This window comes from Schistocerca nitens, chromosome 1 (assembly GCF_023898315.1).
Source record: "Schistocerca nitens isolate TAMUIC-IGC-003100 chromosome 1, iqSchNite1.1, whole genome shotgun sequence".
In the NCBI taxonomy this organism is placed as follows: Eukaryota; Metazoa; Arthropoda; class Insecta; order Orthoptera; family Acrididae; genus Schistocerca; species Schistocerca nitens.
The window spans coordinates 134,216,548-134,240,119 of NC_064614.1; the positions used below are offsets into that span (position 1 = coordinate 134,216,548).

Genomic DNA, 23,572 nt, shown 5'->3' on the forward strand with positions numbered 1-23,572 from the left:
GGATAATAGCAAAATCTTTAGGGGCACTGAAACTCATGTGCGTACTCAGTGCTTTTTTTCTAAAGAAAAGTTTGAGGGTACTCCAACACTGGATATAATGCAGCGAAAATTACTTACAACTGAGCATGGGATACCACCGTATGATTTAGCCATGACATCATCAACATGCCGAACTAAAAAAAAAAAAAAAAAAGGTATCGGACACTTCAGTTGACTTAGCTCAAATGAAGCAGGTGATGCTGAGAAATACCCAAAAATACAAGAGAATGTGGTATTGAACACTTCAGTTTTCATCACCTCAAATGAAGCATACGATTCCCATCAACCCCTGAACAATAAAAGAAAATGGTATAGTACACTTCAATTGACCTATAAATACACATCAAATGAGACAGGTGAGTCCAATCAACCCTCCGACATACAAAACAATACAAGGAAATATTACCGAACACATATTTTAACTTATAAAACACCACTAAAAGACACAATACAACAAAAACCATCCACACCTATCATCAACAACAATAGAAACTACACTACAAAAATCTTTTGCAACTTTGTTTGGCTCCCGAAATGGCATAGAGGATGGGTGGTATCACCTGCTTCAACTGACCCAATTTTTAATACAGCTGAAAATTTATTTAACTATAAAACTACAGTGTAACTTACATTAATAGCATTACAACAGTTTCCAAACTGACTTTAGTTCATTGCTGCTGTAGTCTTCACGTCTTCTTACTTTACTCTTGCTATCAGTAGCAACATGTCTGCCTTTCATGAACCAAGTGCATACATAGTCCATGGGCTGGAAAAACATCAGTGGAGGACCAACCAACTTTATGAACATCAAATTACTGACTGTGGAAAGATGAAATGAAGCTCTTGTTGGCGAGATGATCAGATTCATTTGGGAAAACCCATGTTCACATTCACTCATTGATATAGCAACACATTTCAGTGCATTCTGAAGATGAAGGACGGACACCGGAATTTTCTTCTCCATCAAATATTCCCGAAATCTTCTACATGTTTCTCTCTCTGGAAGAGCAAAACGACCACATAAAGTTTTGATATTTGTTTCACCATATGTTATTCCAGGATTCTCAGGCCAATTTGATGAGTCCAAAACTTTTGCACATCCAGAGATAGCAATATCCTCTGTCTGCAGAAGACGATTCTCCATCCGCTGTTTCAGACAATCGTAAAATATGCTGGGCTCAAGATGTCTGACAGTTGCCCCCTTTTCCAGTGGACTTCTCTTAAGTTCAGCTCTTGGACTGCTTTGAGAGCTTCACAGTAATGAGGACCTCAGCTCACTTTTCTTTCTTCGAACGCCAACAGCTGACTTCTGATCTTCTGTTGGGTAGAATACAGTGTAATGTATCTTGACTGTAGCTCAAGACTTAATTGTGATAATTCTTGAAGGGCATCACACATTAGAGCCAAGTCAAGAATGAAGTCAACTTTGGTAATGTACTTCAATAAACAACTGTACATACCTCTGTCAGTTGATTCCCTGCTTTGATCGTCTTTTGCAGCTGTGAAGTGAGCAACCAAAGCTTTAAAGTTTTTCCACAATGAATCGCAAAGGATATTGGTAGCGGGACCATAGAGACATCTATCCGTAGCTCGGTGTTTGAGTGTACGCATATCCGTTTAGCACTACCATCGCCCACCATTAGTGGGCGAGACCACTACATGCTTGTCAAACTGGCTGCCAGCGATTCAGTTGTTGAGAATGGTTGCCGCTGCTTCGAAAAGTTTGAAACAGTCAATGACATCACTTCTCCCACCAAAGACTGCACTGGTATCATTTGTATTGCAATTACCAACACAAAAAAATTAAATAAAATATTTACGTCCATGAAATAAATCTTTGGCACTCTTCCAAGTTCTCAACATCGTAAAAAAAATTACTTTGCCGACGAAAAAGTTTAGGGGTATGCATCCCCCACCCTTCCCCCAGAAAAACAACACTGTGAGTACTTCTTTTTTAGGCTAAGATCAGTGTCCAATCATTCAACATTGATTGAACTTAAGCTCAAGGAGAAGCTCAGACAGGCAAGTACTAGAGATGTTAAAGTATCACAAGATTCTGATAAAAGTATAGTGAAAAATAACACCAGTTTATTGCATCAGAATATCAGGGGATTAAAAAACAAAGTAGATGAGATTCTTGTTTGTTCAGAAAATTTAGAAACTGAGGTTGGAATAGATGTACTGTGCCTGTCTGAACATCATACAGTCAAAGACATGGAAAAGAGAAATATAGGTGGATATAAACTTTCAGTACAAGAAAGCAGATACACTATGGAGAGAGAAGTTGCCATATGTTAAAATTTATCATAGTGTGAAAAATTTAGAAACTAAAAAAAAATCTGTGGAGAGCAACATATGAAAGAATGTGCCTGTGGGCTTAAACTAAATAATGGTACTTTTATAATTTTAACTGTGTAGAGGTGTTCCCATTGAGAAATTTTCAGCTATTTCTGAAAAATTTGGATTCTTGGTTGTGCCGTCCGTCAGACAGATCGAAAGAAATTATTGTTTCTGGGTATTTAAACGTAGATATTCTGAAAGAGTCTGATAGAAAGCATGACCTTCAAGTATTCCTTGGTTTGTTCAATTTGACATCGCTTATTGATTTTCCTATTCCAGTAATACAGGAAAGTAGCACACTGAAAGACAAATGTAATCAGATAAAAACTTTTTCTGATAAGAATGGTCTTCATGATCATGATGCAACAGCTAGTTACAGCTTATGATGTAGCTCCATACAGTAATGCGAAACAGTCCTCGAAAATAGTGTGTTCACTTGATGCTTTAACAATTGCAAATTCTAGGGAAAGCTTGCAAAAGTTACACTGGGATGAGGTGCACAGGGAACCTGATGCTAATTTATAATTTAATCTATTTAATGGTACCTTTGAGAATATATCTGAAAACAAGTTTCCCTAAGGAAAGAGTTAAATATAATTGTAAGAAACCATCTAAAAAGCCATGGCTTACTAAAGCCATAAAAATATCTTGTAAACAGAAAAGGGAAATGTGTCTTATAGCTAGAAGGAGTAATGATCCAGAAACACTCACACATTATAAAAACTACTGCACTGTATTAAGAAAAGTTATCAAATAGTCCAGAAGTATGGGCATTATGTCTGAGATTAGCACCTCTGATAATAAAATTAACACAATCTTGAACATTGTTAACAGGGAAGCAGGGCAACTGAGAGCACAGGAAGACTATATTTGTATCAAATTCATTGAAAAGTCTGTTAACAAAAAGTTTGAAGTAGAAAATACTTTTAATAATTATTTTTAAGTGTTGCTGAGAAAATACAATCCAGCTGTTCATTAGAAAATACAACACAGTATGTGGAAGAGGCAATAGCCATTGATAAAACTGAATAGCTATTATAAAACTGAAATTCAACCCACTTCTCCTACTGAAATTAGGAAAATAATAAATTCACTCAAAAGTAAAAGCTCATATTGAATTGATGGCATTTCCACCAGAATTCTAAAAGCCTGTTCCCAACAGAAGAGTAGGATTCCCAGCCACATATGTAGTATCTCACTGAAACAGGGCATTTTTCCAGCCACACTGAAATATGGTACTGTTAAACCATTGCATAAAAAAGGGGATAGGTCTGATGCTAACAACTACCACCCAATCTCAATTCTGACATCTTTATCCAAAATTCTTGAAAAAGTATTGTATTCAAGAGTGGCTTCACATATTTATAAAAATGAAGTACTAATAAAATGTCAATTTGGTTTTCAGAAAGGTTTTTCAACAGAAAATGCTATACATGCTTTCACTAACCAAATATTAAATGCTTTGAATTACCGAACATCACCCATTGGGATATTTTGTGATCTCTCAAAGGGTTTTGATTGTGTGAACTACAAAATTCTTCTAGATAAGCTTAAGTATTGTGGTATGAGTGGAACAGTGCACAAACGGTTTAATTTATATTTAACTGGAAGAATGCAGAAGGTTGAAATTAACAGTACAGATAGTCAGCAAAGATCAGCAGACTTCTCTAATTGGGGAGGTATCAAGAATGGTGTCCCACAGGGTTCAGTTTTGGGTCCTTTATTGGTCTTAATATATATTAATGACTTGTCACTCTAGAATCATGAAGAAGCAAAGCTAGTTCTTTTTGCTGAGGATGCAAGTATAGTAATCACAACCTATAAACAAGAAACTGCTGAGTAAATTGTAAATAATGTCTTCCAGAAAATTATTACGAGGTTCTTTGCAAATGGACTCTCACTAAATTTTGAGAAAGCACTGTTTATATGATTCTGTGCAGTAAATGACATAACAACATTGATAAACATAGACTATAAACAGAAGTCTGCTGCTAAGGCAGAAAATTCAAAATTTCTGGGTGTGTGCATTGATGAGAAACTGAATTGGAAGAAACACATCAATGATCTGCTGAAATGGTTAGGCTCAGCTACTTATGCTATTATGGTTATTGGTTTTTGGTGATAAACATGTCAGTAAATTAGCCTACTATGCCTATGTTCATTCACTGCTTTCATATGGCAACATATTTTGGGGCAATTCATCATTAAGAGAAAAAATATTCATTGCACAAAAGTGTGTAATCTACATCTACGTCTACATTTATACTCCGCAAGCCACCCAACGGTGTGTGGCGGAGGGCACTTTACATGCCACTGTCATTACCTCCCTTTCCTGTTCCAGTCACGTATGGTTCGCGGGAAGAACGACTGTCTGAAAGACTCCGTGCGCGCTCTAATCTCTCTAATTTTACAATCGTGATCTCCACGGGATGTATAAGTAGGGGAAGCAAAATATTCGATACCTCATACAGAAACGCACCCTCTCGAAACCTGGCGAGCAAGCTACACCGCGATGCAGAGCGCCTTCTCTTGCAGAGTCTGCCACTTGAGTTTATTAAACATCTCCGTAACGCCATCACGGTTACCAAATAACCCTGTGACAAAACGCGCCGCTCTTCTTTGGATCTTCTCTACCTCCTCCGTCAACCCGATCTGGTACGGATCCCACACTGATGAGCAATACTCAAGTATAGGTCGAACGAATGTTTTGTAAGCCACCTCCTTTGTTGATGGACTACATTTTCTAAGCACTCTCCCAATGAATCTCAACCTGGTACCCGCCTTACCAACAATTAATTTTATATGATCATTCCACTTCAAGTCGTTCCGCACGCATACTCCAAGATATTTTACAGAAGTAACGGCTACCAGTGTTTGTTCCGCTATCATATAATCATACAATAAAGGATCCTTCTTTCTGTGTATTCGCAATACATTACATTTGTCTATGTTAAGGGACAGTTGCCACTCACTGCAACAAGTGGCTATCTGCTGCAGATCTTCCTGCATTTCGCTACAATTTTCTAATGCTGCAACTTCTCTGTATACTACAGCATCATCCGCGAAAAGCCGCATGGAACTTCCGACACTATCCACTAGGTCATTTATATATATTGTGAAAAGCAATGGTCCCATAACACTCCCCTGTTGCACGCCAGAGGTTACTTTAACGTCTGTAGACGTCTCTCCATTGATAACAACATGCTGTGTTCTGTTTGCTAAAAACTCTTCAATCCAGCCACACAGCTGGTCTGATATTCCGTAGGCTCTTACTTTGTTTATCAGGCGACAGTGCGGAACTGTATCGAACGCCTTCCGGAAGTCAAGAAAAATAGCATCTACCTGGGAGCCTGTATCTAATATTTTCTGGGTCTCATGAACAAATAAAGCGAGTTGGGTCTCACACGATCGCTGTTTCCGGAATCCATGTTGATTCCTACATAGCAGATTCTGGGTTTCCAAAAATGACATGATACTCGAGCAAAAAACATGTTCTAAAATTCTACAACAGATCGACGTCAGAGATATAGGTCTATAGTTTTGCGCATCTGCTCGACGACCCTTCTTGAAGACTGGGACTACCTGTGATCTTTTCCAATCATTTGGAACCCTCCGTTCCTCTAGAGGCTTGCGGTACACGGCTGTTAGAAGGGGGGCAAGTTCTTTCGCGCACTCTGTGTAGAATCGAATTGGTATCCCGTCAGGTCCAGTGGACTTTCCTCTGTTGAGTGATGCCAGTTGCTTTTCTATTCCTTGGACACTTATTTCGATGTCAGCCATTTTTTCGTTTGTGCGAGGATTTAGAGAAGGAACTGCAGTGTGGTCTTCCTCTGTGAAACAGCTTTGGAAAAAGGTGTTTAGTATTTCAGCTTTACGCGTGTCATCCTCTGTTTCATTGCCATCATCATCCCGGAGTGTCTGGATATGCTGTTTCGAGCCACTTACTGATTTAACGTAAGACCAGAACTTCCTAGGATTTCCTGTCAAGTCGGTATATAGAATTTTACTTTCGAATTCACTGAACGCTTCACGCATAGCCCTCCTTATGCTAACTTTGACATCGTTTAGCTTCTGTTTGTCTGAGAGGTTTTGGCTGCATTTAAACTTGGAGTGAAGCTCTCTTTGCTTTCGCAGTAGTTTCCTAACTTTGTTGTTGTACCACGGTGGGTTTTTCCCGTCCCTCACAGTTTTACTCAACACGTACCTGTCTAAAACGCATTTTACGATTGCCTTGAACTTTTTCCATAAACACTCAACATTGTCAGTGTTGGAACAGAAATTTTCATTTTGATCTGTTAGGTAGTCTGAAATCTGCCTTCTATTACTCTTGCTAAACAGATAAACCTTCCTTCCTTTTTTTATATTCCTATTAACTTCCATATTCAGGGATGCTGCAACGGCCTTATGATCACTGATTCCCTGTTCTGCACATACAGAGTCGAAAAGTTCCGATCTGTTTGTTATCAGTAGGTCCAAGATGTTATCTCCACGAGTCGGTTCTCTGTTTAATTGCTCGAGGTAATTTTCAGATAGTGCAGTCAGGATAATGTCACTTGATGCTCTGTCCCTACCACCCGTCCTAAACATCTGAGTGTCCCAGTCTATATCTGGTAAATTGAAATCTCCACCTAAGACTATAACATGCTGAGAAAATTTATGTTAAATGTATTCCAAATTTTCTCTCAGTTGTTCTGCCACTAATGCTGCTGAGTCGGGAGGTCGGTAAAAGGAGCCAATTATTAGCCTAGCTCGGTTGTTGAGAGTAACCTCCACCCATAATAATTCACAGGAACTATCCACTTCTACTTCACTACAGGATAAACTACTACTAACAGTGATGAACACTCCACCACCGGTTGCATGCAATCTATCCTTTCTAAACACCGTCTGTACCTTTGAAAAAATTTCGGCAGAATTTATCTCTGGCTTCAGCCAGCTTTCTGTACCTATAACGATTTCAGATCAGAATAATTGCTGGAGCCCACCCAAGATTGACTTGCAGACATTTATTTAAGGAACTTGGGACATTCACAGTACCTTCACAATACATATATTCACTTATGAAATAATCCATCTCACTCGAAAAGTGCATAGCTGCAACACTGGTGGAAAGGATGATCTTCACTTCTTTGGGTTAAATCTGACTTTGGCACAGAAAGGGGTGAATTGTGGTGCCACAAAAATCTTTGGTCATTTACCAAATAGCATTAAAAGTTTTGTCAGATAGACAACCAGCATTTAAAGGCACCTTAAAAGAATTTCTGAATGACAACTCCTTCTACACAATGAATTTTTAGATATGAAGTAGTAATTATAAAAAAATAAATCAAGAAAAGAATTATATCATGTAAAGAAAACTTATGTTAAAGAGACACGTTCCACTTCATTACAAAATGTCGTATTCATGATCTACAGAACAAATATTACTGTAATGTAATATTTCTGCTAAACACTCTGCTTATTTTTAGGATTTCCCTTGAAACCAGAAATCATTTTGATGTAAGCAACATTTTACTGTACTAACTATGTTCAGCTGTTCTTGCGGATTACTGTTATGCAAATACAATGCCTGTGACATAATATCTACATAGTCTTTCACAGGAATTCGTGACACAGGCTGTGTATATAAAAAAGTATAATTTTGCATTTGCTGTAATCTTAACATGTGTTAGCTTGTTCACAAAATCTAAACCGTTACTGTTATATTTCCCTTTGTAGTTCGGTTTTTTCTTAATGATGACATTCATTCTCCTGGCAATATTGTGCACTGATAACTGTACTGCAGACACCACTTGCTGGATTGCCATGTCTGGTTTGTGGACTTTGGGAGAGCCATACAGCTCATCTGAAGAATAGTGTTACCTAAGTATACAGAGTAAACTGGAGTACTTGTTTACTAACTGCTTGGAATGTGCATTGTATTCAGTGATTGGATCCTTTTGTAGCCTTAGTAGCTGAACTGACTGGAAAAATTATTCCACTTTGTTTGTATAATCTTCTTAATTTAACAGTACTTCAGTCGCTCCTTTATGTGCTTTAGTCAGAGTCATATTACTGCCTTCAATCCTAGTTTTAAGTTTTCTAGGAGTTTGTTGTTCTTCCTGTATTGCAGTAGTAGTAGCAGTTATTGTAGTAACAGTTGTTGTTGTAGTTGTTGTTGCTACTGTGAATGCTTAATTACCTCTCAAACTGTACTTTCTTAGCTATATCTTTCTGTAGGGCTAATTGTAGATCTACTTTTCAATGGTCTAAAATTCTGAATTCAATATCAAATCTCAGGTGTATTTGTGGCCTTCTGATAGTAAATGGTGTCCTGGAGCACCTTATCACTTCTGAAATTACATGAAAATAACTACTTTGTCACGCTGCAAGAGAGATAAGGTACTATGATAATGACTGAGAGTCAGATCAGTGGTATACACAGGATGGTCAAACAAATTTCAGTTGAAACTTTACAGTTCTTGAAGCATGGTAGAGCTGTACATTCCATTTCATTTGTTCTGAATTTCTCTTCACAGCCTTTTAAATATTTTTCTGTGCACTGATGAACTGCCTGCTGCATCCCACCCCGTAAACTGCATTATCAAAATGCCTTTCTTATGACAGTAATGCCATTTTAAAAAGGAAAGGAACAAGTAGTAGCCTGGTGATATTTCAAAAGCTCTTGTGTGCTGATGTGAACCCAGTCAATAGCCTGCTCTTTTTTTCTCAACATTCACATATGGAAACCATGTGTCACCAACTGTAACCATTTGATCAAGAGGATTGTACCCTTTTGTGAACCACTGTAGAAGTGTATAAGCTAGACAAATTCTGTGGGTCATATTGTTGCAGGAAGAAAACCTGGGAACTTACTGACCACAAAACTTGCACTAGCCCAATCTGTTAGTAACTATGTCTCATGAAAGGATATAAAGACATAAGAAGGACATCAAAGCAACAACATTAAAATAATTAGATGCCATATTTTTATTGTGCTGTACTAGTGAATACGACCAGTCCATAAGAAACTGCTCCAAATGTAAGTGGCATTGCAGTAAAACTGTAACATTGCATGTGATTGTGTAATAATATTCTATGACTAACCTGAAAGTCTTCTGCTTCTACAGCCAAATGAGCTATTCTAACCCGAGACTCTTTCTCAGTTCCTGATAAATCTGACCCAGCATCCAACAGCAGTTTAATTACCTGCAAAAAAACAAAGTTAACATTAGACTTTGAGCTTATGTCATTTGTATGGTGGTGAAGTTTTTCTTTATGGGATCCTTATATAAAATGTTCTTGTTGCATTAGTAAGAAGGTCTTGACATCCCCCACCCTTATTGTCAGAAGAAACTGACTGTCATGGCTGATACTATGATGTCATTTAATACACAACAGTTCAGCCTGTGATTGGCCTCTCAGCATCAGTTACCCACTTTCATATTCTAATTGGGATGTAACCACTGTTCCAGTTAAAATTATTGCTGCTGATTCTGATTTCAACAAACTCCTGAAAGACAAATGCCAGCAGACCAATGTATCAGAGAAGATATTTATATCATTGAGACATAATTATATAATGTACATATGTAGACAGAAACAACAAATAAAAATTTGTACCATAGTTGGGATTCGAACCTGGGACTCCCACTCGCTAGGCAGTTGCACTAACCAGTACACCACCCTGGCACACTGGCTTTGCACAAATGCGCAGACTATCCAAGCACCCCCCTCCTTAATCCAAATTCTCATTCACACCTCAGCCCACTTGGTATTCCTCCTAAGCTCTCCAACTGTATTGGAAAATCATCTCAGCATTGAATGAAATGGCAGATCCTATCTGAAATACAGGCACAGGTGCTTTAATCAAATGAAACTATATGGTTCAAAGAGTTTTACTAGTCTTGAACATGTTTGAGACTTGGCATGAGCAAATTGGTCCTGGTAAGTACATATCACATCTGGAGCTACTGGTTTGCTACAGTAAATAAGGGATGGCACAGCAGCAGATTGGTGCACTGTAATGGTACCCGAAGCCTTATTCAACTGAAATTTGCTTATTAATGTGAACCTTGCTGGAAACTGGACTTGTGTAAAGATCTCTGTTTGAATTGTGTGCATGTGGTGGAAACACAGTACTTGGCTTTGTACTAAGGCATATACTGGGCTCTCATTACTAATAGTTGCATGCTTGCCACCATCAGCCTTACTGTCTCTGGACTTGGCATGAACTAGCCCCATCTGGTACTGAGAGAATTCCACATTTCATAGTGTGGAAATGACACTAAAGTTGGACAAAGGATACATTGTAGGGAGACATCCCACCCATCAAATTCACATAAACTGTTGTTTAGGAAGGTGGGATCCAAATGACACGGTTTATGAAACAGCCATCGAAAACAAGCAAATTATGTTGTACAACAAATTCTACAACTGGGTGGTCTGTTTCACCTTTGGCCACAGTTTGGCAGTGGCCATTCAGACCAGGTGGATAGTTTTACAGCATGTGGTGCTTTTAAGAAGTCTCTAGCACAGTCAAATGCTGCCATAATATCTGTATACAGGTCACATTGTTTGTGAGAGTGGTGAAGTGCAAGGTACTATTTGCATACGTTATTTTAGATTGCATGATTGTTTTGCTGCACACAGCACTGGACTATCATATGTAAATAGTATCTTGCACTTAGCCATTTTCAGAAACTATGTGGCCAGTGTACATGGTAACACTTATGTGTATGGCTTGATAATGGGCTAATATCCGAAACTGGTCACCACTTAAATATAAATAAACTTCTGTACAACTCTGAAGGTTTTATAATTTCATTGAATATAAAATATATCAGTACTTAATTCAGCCTACTTTTTACTAAAGACTATTAATTATTATGGCTTCAGCTCACAACAGAGAACTTAACTGCTGAATGGCAATTCAGACCACAGAAATCAATCTTGTGCAAAAGAATTAAACAGACTAAAAGGAATTACATATTCATTGCCATATTTATTTCAGCACATCCACACTTCATTGTCATACAGAGCAGCACAGGGCTGCAATGAGTCTTGGCAATAGGTTCAATTAATTAAATAAAAAAGTACTTCAAGAATTTAGTTCAAACTAATCTGCTGTGCAGGATTAAATTATTTCAGTTACACAGGGGAAGGCTGAGTTAGACATTTGCAGAGACAATTCCTTCATGTAATGCATGTTTGGACCCATTCCCCATGCCACATATAAATATCAACTTTTTCCAAATTTTGCATGTCTGACCTCTCAATGGAACTTACACTTTGCCTCAGTTCCTGCTAGTCCCTGTGCTCTTCATACCTTCCATTGCTCTTCCACATCATTCCATCCTACTTACACTACACTAACCTCTCAATCTAATATTACTTTTCTGGGTCACTCTGTTGTAACCATTATTATCCCATATTCCCTTTGCACTACTCTGGATCTTCCACTTTCCCCAAGTACACTCTTCTCCTCATTCTACATTTCTCTTAGTAGCCCTCTAACTTGCCCCTGTACACCTAGCAACCCACTCTTCCCATTCCATACCCCTTCCATTTCCCCACCATTATTGGAGCTAAGACCACTGATGCACTGTGCAAGTCAGAAATGCATATTTTGGAGAGGGGGGGGGGGGAGGGAGGAGGAAGAGGGGGGCCAGGGAAGTATTGGGGGGGGGGGGGGGGGGGGGAGCTGGGTATCCAAATGGCATAGCTTGCGAGCCAACCATTGAAGATGACCAAATTATGTTGTGCAGATGAAAATATGAGGAGACAACAGCAGTTGTTTGTACCAAAATTGAATTTGCGAATTTGTTCACTTTGAGAAAGAATTTTGTCCATTTCCAGAACTAAGGACCATGCACGTAACATCTTCACTACTCTAGTCAGAGGGCATGTCACTGCTACGGTATGGTGGGATTATGAAACTGACAATACATTTTTTTTCAATCTCCACTAGTCCCTGTCATCGTCTGCCTCCCTCCCATCCCTGCCACTCCTGTTACCTCCTCAACCCAATCTCATGTACTCATACTAGCCTCTCATCCCACCTCTTGCTTTCCTAATCCACACTAGCTCACTCACTGTAAACTTTCATTACTTCCTACTTTAGATTCTCTATCTTATCATTGGTCTCTTCCATTTTTTCTTGATGTTCCTCCTAGCAGTACCCTAACCTACCTATGTTGACATCTACATATTCTACGCCAGCATGATTTTACACAATCTTCTCCTGTCCCATTCCTTCCTCTTACTACCACATCTCTTCCATATACTCACTTTCCATCATTGTGAAGATTATTATTTGCTTCAATCAGGTGGCAGCATTTGGAAAAAAAATGTTGCTGTGTGTGTGTGTGCGTGCGTGTGTGTGTGTGTGTGTGTGTGTGTGTGTGCACGTGCACTTGCATATGTGTGTGATGTTTCTGAAGATCACCTTTGTATGAAAGCTACGCAATTTTCCTTATTTTTTGCCATTGTAATGGAACTGGTCAGTGGTCCTCCTTTGTCATTAACTGGAGTATTCGATACTGAAGTATTTATTTTTCAAAGCACTTGAGATCTTATTTTACATTGTATTCATTTCAAAATTTAACTATTTAGTATACCAGAATGAATTTTGCACACTGCAGCTGAGTGTGCACCAATTACAAACTTCCCAGCAGGTAAAAACTGTGCACTAGACTTAGACACAAACACAGGGCCTTTTGGCTTTTGCAGACAAGTGCTCTACCAACTGAGCTGCTCAAATATGACTCACAGCCCATCCTCACAGCTTTACTTCTGCAAGTACCTCATCTCCTACCTCACAAACTTTGCAGAAGTTCTCCTGCCAATGGTCCTAGTCTGATACCACACCACTTTCCTTGACATTATCTCATCCTCACTGACGGTCGATACACACTTCTCCTCACATTAAAGCTACTAACAAACTACAGTACTTACATTCTGACAGTTTCCATTCTTTCCATGTCAAACATTTGCTCCCATACAGCCTTGGAATTCGAGGCAAATGAATTTGTTCAGATGCAGTCTTTACAGCAATACACCACCATTCTCACCTCAGCCTTCACAGAACATAATTGACTCACCTGCCTAGTTTAAAAGCAGGTTTCCTGGGCCATCACATCCAATCACGAAAAAAACAATTTTGGTATACACTACATGTCACTCAGTATTATCCTGGTCTTAAATGTAGTAATCATCTAGTTCAACAAGGCTACAATTTCCTAAAATCATGCCCTGAAATGTGGTCCATCCTCTACAAGATTTTTCCCACCACACCAAGAATAGTTTTTGTTGCCCTCCCAATCTCCACAATATCCTTTTGTCAGACCCTATGCTCCTTATGCACCAACCTCCCTACACTTTGACTTATACCTTGTGACCATCCCCACTGCAAGACTTGCCGAATGCACCCTTCTACCACCACCTATACCAGTTCTGTAACTGGTAAAACATATGCTATCAAAGGAAGAGCTGCCTGTGAAACAGCCCACATCATATCCAGCTGTTATGTACACACTGTTTGGACCTATACATCAGCATGACTACCACCAAGTTATCAGTTAGGATGAATGGGCATAGGCACAGGGTGTACATGGACAACACCCTACACCCTGTTGCTGACCATGCTCTACAATATGACAGCCATGACCTCGGTACCTGTTTCACCACACTTGCCATCTTGATTCTTCCCCCAGACACCAGTTTCTCAGAACTCCGCAAATGGGAACTGGCATTACAACATGTCCTCAGTTTTTGCCACCCAGCTGGCCTTAATTTCTTTTCTCTCAGCATTTCCTCACAGTAACTATGCCTTTCTTCACTGATTTTTAGTTTTTTTACGTCTTTCATTTTCTGTTCTGTCTAGTTTCACTTCCACCCCTTCTCCTGCCACCTCTATCACATTCAATGTACTTAGCTTCCCACTTTTATTAACTCATGCATGATGTTTTAGAAGTAATCTCTGTCTTCCATACTATTCTATCTTCCAGCTTTAAGCTCTCAGGTTTTCAAATCTTTTCTGGTTCAGTCTGCAACAATCAGTCCTTCTTTCTAATCCCGTCCACAAAGTCTCCCCTGATTTGGGGTTCTGTATGACTTTTCCAAACTCTACCCCTTTACCTACAGCTCATCAGTCCTCTTTTTCACCTCTCTTCCTTCCCCTTCAACCCTTCTGCCTGAAGAAGGAGCCATTGGCTGTGAAAGCTTGCAAACTATAGTACACTTTTATATGTGTGTTCTCCTGTTGCCCATAAGGAGTCCATAACCCCTTAGATAAAGATAAATGTTGTTTTGCTTCACAAGTGTAACAAAGCAAGCTTGGACCCATTCCCATTTCGTTTTATTATTTGCCTCCTTAAATGATTTTTTCCCATTTAATTACCATCAGTGTTAGTGAGAGATGTGCCATAAGATAAAACTGTCATTCTGTAATTACAAGTATAAGACTAGGCCAAAGTTTACTAAATTACATTAGTCAGTATAATTTCCTACTTAATTTGAACAATTTCAAGTAACTAGTTTTGCTAAAGCTTGGTTCAATTAACTAACAGTAATTATTTACTATTCCAGTCACATTGTTGACATGTAAATGGATGTAATTACTACATTACTGATGAAGTTAGGAAAATAACCTACAGAAATCTTTAAAGTATTCATGTAGCTAATTTCCAGAACATGGTAGGAACATCAGCGCTTAATTAGTTTCCATGAAATTAACACATTTATGTACGGTATTGTTTATTTAGCTATTTTTGCAGTTTCCATCTTATTCCAATCTAAACTCTTATTGTAACCTAAAATTCAAACCAAAAACTATTTTTCTGCACCATTCAGATGTAAAATTCTAATTGTAAACTATCTTTTGAAATTAATGTATTTAACAATGTGAAACTTTAGTAGCCATTTTTGCAAAGCTAGATAAGCACTGTGTCTGAAGTAATTTTTAAGTCAGTCTGTACTGAGATTTCGAGTGTGGAGCCCGTCTCAGTCAAAACCGCTACAATATACTTATGCAATGATGTTTTTTACCTTAATATGAATCCAGACTCTGAATAACATATGCAGATGTACTGGAATATGAAAGTCAGTGTGTTCATAGATTTCAAGCATGGAACCTATGTCAGTCAAAGCAATAATAATGTAATGGTGCAATGATGTGTTGTCAGGAATAAGAAGATGGACAGTGTTGCACGACAATTAACAATGATTGCTGATTAATTTTATATTAATGTGCCACACATATTGTTCATTTGAGTTAGACTGTTTGTTGGCTTGTTAGGTTATACTGCATAGTGACAATTATGTATAACTAGAAGCTGCAGTATGTGCATCCCTAGTAAATAAGACTTAATTACATAATTAAGACACGAACTGGCCATAACTAATTCAGTGAGAAGGTGTGGCATTTATGAAAGAAAAACCTGTGAAACCAAATAGGTGTGTGTGTGTGTGTGTGTGTGTGTGTGCATGTTGACCACATCACTGGATGTAGATAGTGCTGTAACCCCCCCCCCCCCCCCTTATTTACAGTCAATTTATTTTTTTTTTTTTTCCCAAGATCACTGCAACTGAGAAATTATACCGATTTTTATGATCAGGTATTTCACAACAGGTAAAGGTAGGCTGCGTATCAACAGTCAAGCACCTTGATTGCGAGAGCAACACACAGCAATTTTTAGTAAGTGGAGTACCCATTGTGTGCAGGCAGAAGCCACTAAGAGAACTGTAAGTGATCAGCATGTGGTATAATGGTGGAAGGCCACCCATAATGCATACTGTCAACTGAGCAGTATCACTCTCGTCAAATTTCCTATGCCCACAACATTAATTTGCACCTGATTTTGCATCAATATACTTATAATTTTCCCAGGATTTATGCATTACGAAAAATTGTTTGTGGAGAAAAAACTGATAGAAAATCATGCTGGCATGATGTTGGCCACTGAGTAGTGTTTACAAATGTAACGTGGTTAAGTTTCTTGACATAAGGGGCTCTATTCAGCGTATTTCCTGGTAAACATGTAAAACTTGGAACAATTTATGCTGTATCTCCTGCCGCTGCCCAGCTCTACTTGGCATGTTGGCTGATGGGAGTAACTAAGCTCGTTCAAATAAAGATATCATGACCAGTCACAACCATTTCCAAACTGTCTCTACTGTGTATATTCAATTTTGTGATTGTAGTGATCATCGTAACACCTTTGTCAAACCGTATTAAGGGGTGTTTCATCATTTGGCCACTGGTAGTGCTTCCCCCCGCCCCCCCCCCCCCCACCACACCCCCCGCCATCCCCCTCACGCAGAGCAAAACAGGTTTCAAGAATTTATTCTCATTGTCAAGTGCAGTATTTATCTATGTATTTTTTGTGATGTTACACAAACACACAATGTGAGTGACAGTTTGCATGTGTGTGGTTTTCTACATAACTGAGGAGGCACAGTACCTGATAATTTAAAAGAAACAACTACAGTGTAAGACATGCACAACAACACATATGCAAACACCACACAAAATACTTATGTACATATTTGCTCTTAACAACAACAAAAAATTCTCAAAACATGTCATGCTAAGCATGAAAAAATACATAACTGGTGCAGTGTTTCATTACTTAAATAATGATCAACAGCTGCAGGTGTGGTGTCACAAGGCTTAGGCCTGTCCCACCCCTCATTAAATCGACCAAGACGTATATGAATAATTGTAAGAACAGTTATTATTATTATGTTCTTTAAGTTTGTTTTTGGGTTTTCAGAAATACTGTGGGAAGAAAGTTTATTTATGTTGCAGATAACATGGAAGACGTTGCCCAACGATCACCACGAAAGTTTGATGTAGCGGCAAGTGGGCAAGGAATAAAATGAATGCTGCAAACTACCACGAGCCATGGAAGAGCCTGGGCCACGAGGGCATCGAGCTTCCTAGGTCGTTGTTGGCCAACGTCAAAGGAAGAGATATTCTGCTTTCTCTTTGTAAACAGATTGATCGAGTCTTGAAAGGTTCATGTAAAACGTATAGGAGGGTGACACATTAGGTGGGACCCGATGCCTGTAATACTTCCACAGTTATTAAAAAGTTGTTAAACGGCAAAACCAATAGTTCATCATTTATATAGATAAAAAGTAGTAAAGATATAGGAAAGGAAGAGTTGCGGCCTCAGAACGAAAAGTGATACATCGTTCAGCAACAAAGAAGGATGTAAACCGCATGCGATATGTGGTGAAAACAAATCAACAAATAAAATAGTAAGTCTATAATTAAACATAAAGCCACGTAACACTGCACAGGCTTTCCAGAAATAAAGATTATGATGTATGAAACTAAGTCAAACGATTCCACTTCCCAGACAGTTATCACTTCCAACTACATCAGCAGTTTTATTAGATGATAAATCTTTATTAGATAATAAACGAGTCCCTGAGAAGTAATTTGATGCCTATTATGTACATATATTGTACATAAAATGCAAAAATGCAAGAGGGTACCCTAAACATAACTTTTACAGCTTAAAACATTATTTTCCACAATTTTTTTAAGTCCCTTGAAAAGTGTAAAAGCAGAATTTCACTGTATTTTGAAGTGTTTTATTAAGTATGTCAATTGCACCAGCCACCTACAATTGGATTGCAGTGAGGATTGTGGTGTGTTTGCGCCAATTACTGCTACAGCAAGTGAAGATACCAAAGAGCGACCTGTGATGAATATAGCTATCATTAAATTGTAAGGCGAAGGGAGTAACTGCCTCACTTTCAGTGCAAAATCAGGAATATAGCACTTAATTACAGTGGAACACTGTAGTAATTATTTTTGCAACAGAATCTTATCAATTATGTTAATTCATTTATTTAATCAGCAGCCGAAACATTGATACGAAACATCTCCCTCAGGAATATTAACCGAACAGCTCCTCAAGCTTAGGGAATGGTCAAGCTAACTCATATATTAGGCTGCTACTTGGTGATTAATACTATCCAAAACAATTGAGAGTGTTTCATGCCACTTGGTGAGTAGATTTTTTTATCTATCCAATTACTTAACATGGTCTCCTTTTGAAGTCACTGAGAATAAAAGTTTGAATTATAATATTTCAAAGAAAATATTGTCAATAAATAAGTCATTTATTATGTAAAATATTATCTTTGGTGTATGCACCATCTTTGTTAATAGTTAATAGTGGAAGACGTATGTTGTCAGTAAGTGATTGTACTGTACTGTACTGTGTGTGTGTGTGTGTGATGTCATTTAATTTCTCTAAAATTCAGACACATACAAATATCATGCAGTGTAAGAATGATTGAAATTAAATATTGTGTATGTAATATAAACTGTCTGCAACAAATTATTTCAACATTCCTATTTTAAACTAAAACCTGAATATCCTCATGCATGCAGAAGAATACTTCTGGATTCTGAGAAAAGAACATCAAACAATAACAGTAATTTAAGTAAAGAAAATTACTTAATTAATTTTTGGAACAATCTTTGTTTTATGAATAATTCAACCTTTGGTTGTAGTTCACAGTGGGAGAACAAATTATGAAAACATACGCAAAATAGTTATTTGCAAAGTCTGTAATTAAAAATTAATTATTGTAGATATAAGTACATAGGTTTGACTGACTGTTGCTCATTGCCCCTTCCAAATGAATATCAAACGAGGGATATGAAGTAAATGTTGACCAATATAAATCATAAAACTAGGCTTCTGACAAAGTAAAAACTTAATAAAGAGAAATTTACTTGATAATTCTGGCAATCACTGGCTGCTTGCAGTGCTGTTCTCCCGCTGTGGTTCCTTATACTGACACTGGCACCTTCAGACAGAAGTAGTTTTACAGCAGGCTCGCTTCTGACAGCCAGTAGCAGTGGTGTGCACCCATCATTGTCCTGCACATCGATGCCTCTTGGTGTCTGCTGGTCTGCTTTCTGAAGCAGCAACTCCAGTACCTCCACACTACCAGCCTCAGCTGCCCAGTGCAGAGGTATCCTACCAGTGTCATCCTTTGCAGTGACATCTGCACCAGCAGCAATCAATTCTTCTGCAATCTGTAAGTTAAAAATGCTTCAAAGTTACTATGTAAAGTAAAACAAAGGCAACCACTCACCTGGAGCTGACTGATCAGTGGCACATACAATCACACAACAGAAACAGTATTTGACTAGCTTTTGTGCTACTGCCCTTTCTCAAATAGAAGTACACACATTCACACACAGAGCTACACAGACACCCAAATTTGTACTCCCACACCAATGGCAAGACTGACTGTTGATTATCAATAGTAGGTGGCTGGGCAGACAGAGGTGGGAAGGGGTATGGAAGGATGCAGGAGATGAGGATGAGGTATTGGGATGGTGTAAGGCACATCTTTCAACAGTGGCTGCACAACAAGGCAAATGGAGTTCAGAGGGCAGAGGGTATAAGAGATGCAGAAGGGGAGGAAAACAGGAAGGTGGGGATGTGGAGGGAGACATGGAGAAGGATCAGAAAGGGGAGATAAAGGAGAAGCAGGGAGGGAGGGGGTGGGAGGAGAGAGAGCGGGGAGGGGGAGGGAGGGGGAGAGGGGGGGAAGAGAGAGATAGAGAGAGAGAGAAAGAACGAGAGAGAGAGAGAGAGAGAGAGAGAGAGAGAGAAAATGCCTTCATGGGTGGTGGAATGGTGTGGACAGAGAAAGAAGGGAATATGTGTGGTGAGGCTGTGAGAAACAGGTTAGCAGAGGTTTAGTCCATAGGGATTGCAAGAGCAGGATATGCTGGAGAGACAGTTCCCTCTTGCGTGGTTCAGAGAAATTAGTGCTGCAAGGGAGTATTCCAAATAGCTCGCACTGTGAAGCAGCTGTTGGTGATTTGTGTTGTGGTGTGCATCAAGTTCAACAACTCAATGACAAAGTTTGCAATTTGCCACAGTTGGTTAGTGGTCATAGTAATGTAACAGCATGGAAACTGTAAGACTTATTTTCCACAATGATTCTTCGGGGCATGTGCTAAGGTAGTGAATGCCAATAAATGATTATTTCATATATGGTGTTACAAAAAAGTACAAAAAAATTGTTTTTGCAGTTTTTTTCTGTTTCTTGTACGGCATGGCAAGTAACGCACAGTGGATGGCAGTCTTCACTCATCATGGAAGTACTACAGGTACCTGGTGCTGTAGGCAACATTCACCTGCCAAGGCCTATGAAAAGAGAAGACACTGAAAATTGTACTTTACTTGCTGAATCACTGTTTTTTTTTTTCTTCTTTTGTTTAGTAACAAACAGTAAATGTAAGAATAAAATGTGATGTATTGTATCACACATTGTAAAAAAGAAAGTTCTGTTTATATTCATATCTAGTAACATAAAGACTGATGTATTTTATTGTTCCAGTTATTGTCGATGAAAGTTATAAATTATCAAATATCTGCAACTACTTTACTTGCAAAGAATAAAACTGTTGAAATGTGTTGCAATTAACATGCTAGTTGCTATAGTTTGATAAAAATTACTTTGTTATTGACAAGTGGAGGTGGTGGGGAGTGGATTTGCCAGCTCATATGCAACATGTCATGTGCTCATGCTACAAAATCGTTGTAGGTAGGAGGGAGGGCACTGGCGGTGGCTGCTGCTGTACAGACAGTGATGCATAAGATACTGTTATCACATGTCATAGGTGAATAATTGCAATAAGATGAGCAGTCAGTCACACAAATGTTCCAAAATAGCAAATTACCTAATTAAGCAAAGAACACTGTAAAGGGTGAACACAACTGAATTTTAGGTAAAATGTTGTATGGCTAATAGATGAACAGCCACTTATATCTTCACTATTGTCTATGTTGCCACTACAAATACTGTCATCATTAATGAAATAATAAATTGTTCAGTGTTATTTTGCACTACACATTAATTCTCCCATGCTTTCATTATTTCTTCCTTTGTTTGTCTTACAACATTACACCAATCTGATGACAAAGTCTAGTTTGTGACATTCTTTTTTAATCTTTCCACTTCTGATAGCACACATTTTTTGATGTTCCTTTCCACAGAACCCTTAACTTGAGCTCATTTGAGATCAACGGAACTGAAGTGGCTGTGAAATGGTGGCAGCCTGACCCCAAGGCTGCCAGGTCATCTACAACATATAGAGATAAAAGTGGTTTATTCTGAGCCACAAGATCCAGTAATTCACTCTTTCTATAGTAGTTTGACAATGGAATGTTTTCCCATTGGCGAACAATGTGTTGTTTTCTACAAGCAACTGCAGGCGACTTATCAAGGATAGTCTAATGATACAAGGCATGGTCCATAACTATTACTGAAAGTTTGCTTATTTTTGTGAAAAACAATTCCTTAAACCACTGCTGAAATGTGTCTCCTTTCATTTGTTCATGGTAATCAGTGATTTCCTTTGACCTAAACAACAACACACAGTTTTCCACTAACCCAGCTGATGTATCTGTGTGGAGAAGAGTCAGTCTGCTACTTTTTTCGATGAGCTGCTGCATGGTGTCAGTTACTGAGTCACCTGCTCACTGTACACACAGAACAGCCTGCATTTCCCCACATTACATTGAGCCAAACAGTATTACCAAACTTATCGTTAGCTATTGTGCTCAAAATTGACACACCAGTAGATGATACAGTGTTGTCTGATTTGCATAAAGATATTTTTATAGCAGTGCAACTGAACTAGCAAAAACCACTGCATATTGGTGTTGCTTCCCTCATCCTCCCAGCCTATCAGCCTGCCAAACCTGACACCTAACCAACCCTGCAGCCTCTGTCACCTGGTACGGCTTGCATACCCATAACAGGCAACACAGCGAGCATATGTAGCCAGGGAAACAGCTGTGGTTACCTGATTCCTGGCCCCTACCACTCGACTCACAGAAATGTCAATCACAAAGTAATTTTAATCACAGTATATTGATGCTTTGTTATAAAAGACAAAAGAGTGAAATCTTTCACAACTGTGGTTTGTATGTGACTGGAGTGTGAGTAGAAGATAAAGAATCACTTCTGAGATAAATCTCAGAAGGATTACCTAAGCTAAAAGTAATCTTTGGTTATTTGAAACTACACATTAAGTGAGAGAAACTTATACAAATTATTGCCAGAGAGTAGATATGTAATGGACCTCGTAGAAAGTACAGGATGAGTCTAATCTATTAAGTAAAGTGCTGTTTAGAGTTGCTTTTCCCTTATGGTCAAGAGTTGGACAGTTTAATGTGGAAACAAAACTTTTGTTGAGTGAATGTAAAGTCAACTGCTCAGAATTATTGATTATGTTTGGTTGTTGAGAAACACGCAGCTGAAATTTAAAATTTTTCCAGCGAATTAAATGTTTGAAGCTATTTCAGGATTGCAGCCAGTCATTGTAAATTTCATTCCATGATATTTCAACTGGACACCTGCCAGTCATCTTCAGGTGTGCCATCGAAGACTGACGAAGATTTTCTCCGCTTCACCTTATATAACGCGCTGATGGTATTGCCTGCGGCGAGTGGCAATGCTGAAGACAGTTGATCTTTGCAGTTCCACCAGCAAGGGCACTGCCGCAGGGCACTGGGGTCCTTCTGTCACCTTGACTTTGATGCATGTGCAGCAACATTATCATGCACTATATAAGATTGAGCAGAGAGTGTCTTCATCAGTTTTCAATGGCTCATCTGAATTCTATACTGAATTTGTGGCTAAGTTAGCCCATCTTCTAACTATAATCTATTGTAGATCCCTCGAACAAAAAACGATGCCTACTTTTTTAGAAAAAGGCACAAGCCACACCCATCTACAAGAAGGGTAGTAGAAGTGATTCATAAAGGTACAGTCCAATATCCTTGAAATTGATTTGTTGTAGAATATTAGACTATATTCTGAGCTTAAACATAATCAGGTATCATTAGAATGAAAAACCTGTCCAAGTTGCAAATTCTTACTCTTAGTCATTCAATGACAGTTATTAGCAAATTTTCAAACATGTGCCAGAGATACAGAACATACCTTTTCAAACTTACATAACATAATCGAAAATGGCATTTCCGAAGATGTATTATACATGAGTGTAAATTTTGCTTTCTGCCCTGTAGGACGATCTGAAAATGGATCTTAGCCCGAAACTAGTCACTGAATGAACAAAAGTAAGAATTTGCAACTTGGACTGGTTTTTCGTTCTACTGATTAACAGAAGTTGCTGACCCAAGTTACTCCAGCCTGCTGG

General features: G+C 38.6%; 1 protein-coding gene across 1 annotated transcript in view; it reads right to left on the minus strand.

Moving 5' to 3' along the window:
* Positions 1 to 23,572, minus strand: part of LOC126243066 (serine/threonine-protein phosphatase 6 regulatory ankyrin repeat subunit C-like) — a 293,793-nt gene that overhangs the window by 31,123 nt on the left and 239,098 nt on the right. Inside the window, exons 14-15 of the mRNA XM_049948136.1 lie at positions 19,118 to 19,423; positions 9,466 to 9,567 (exon numbers count right to left, since the gene is read on the minus strand). Of these exons, the coding sequence (XP_049804093.1) occupies positions 9,466 to 9,567; positions 19,118 to 19,423 (408 nt within the window). The remainder of the gene's footprint in view (positions 1 to 9,465; positions 9,568 to 19,117; positions 19,424 to 23,572) is intronic.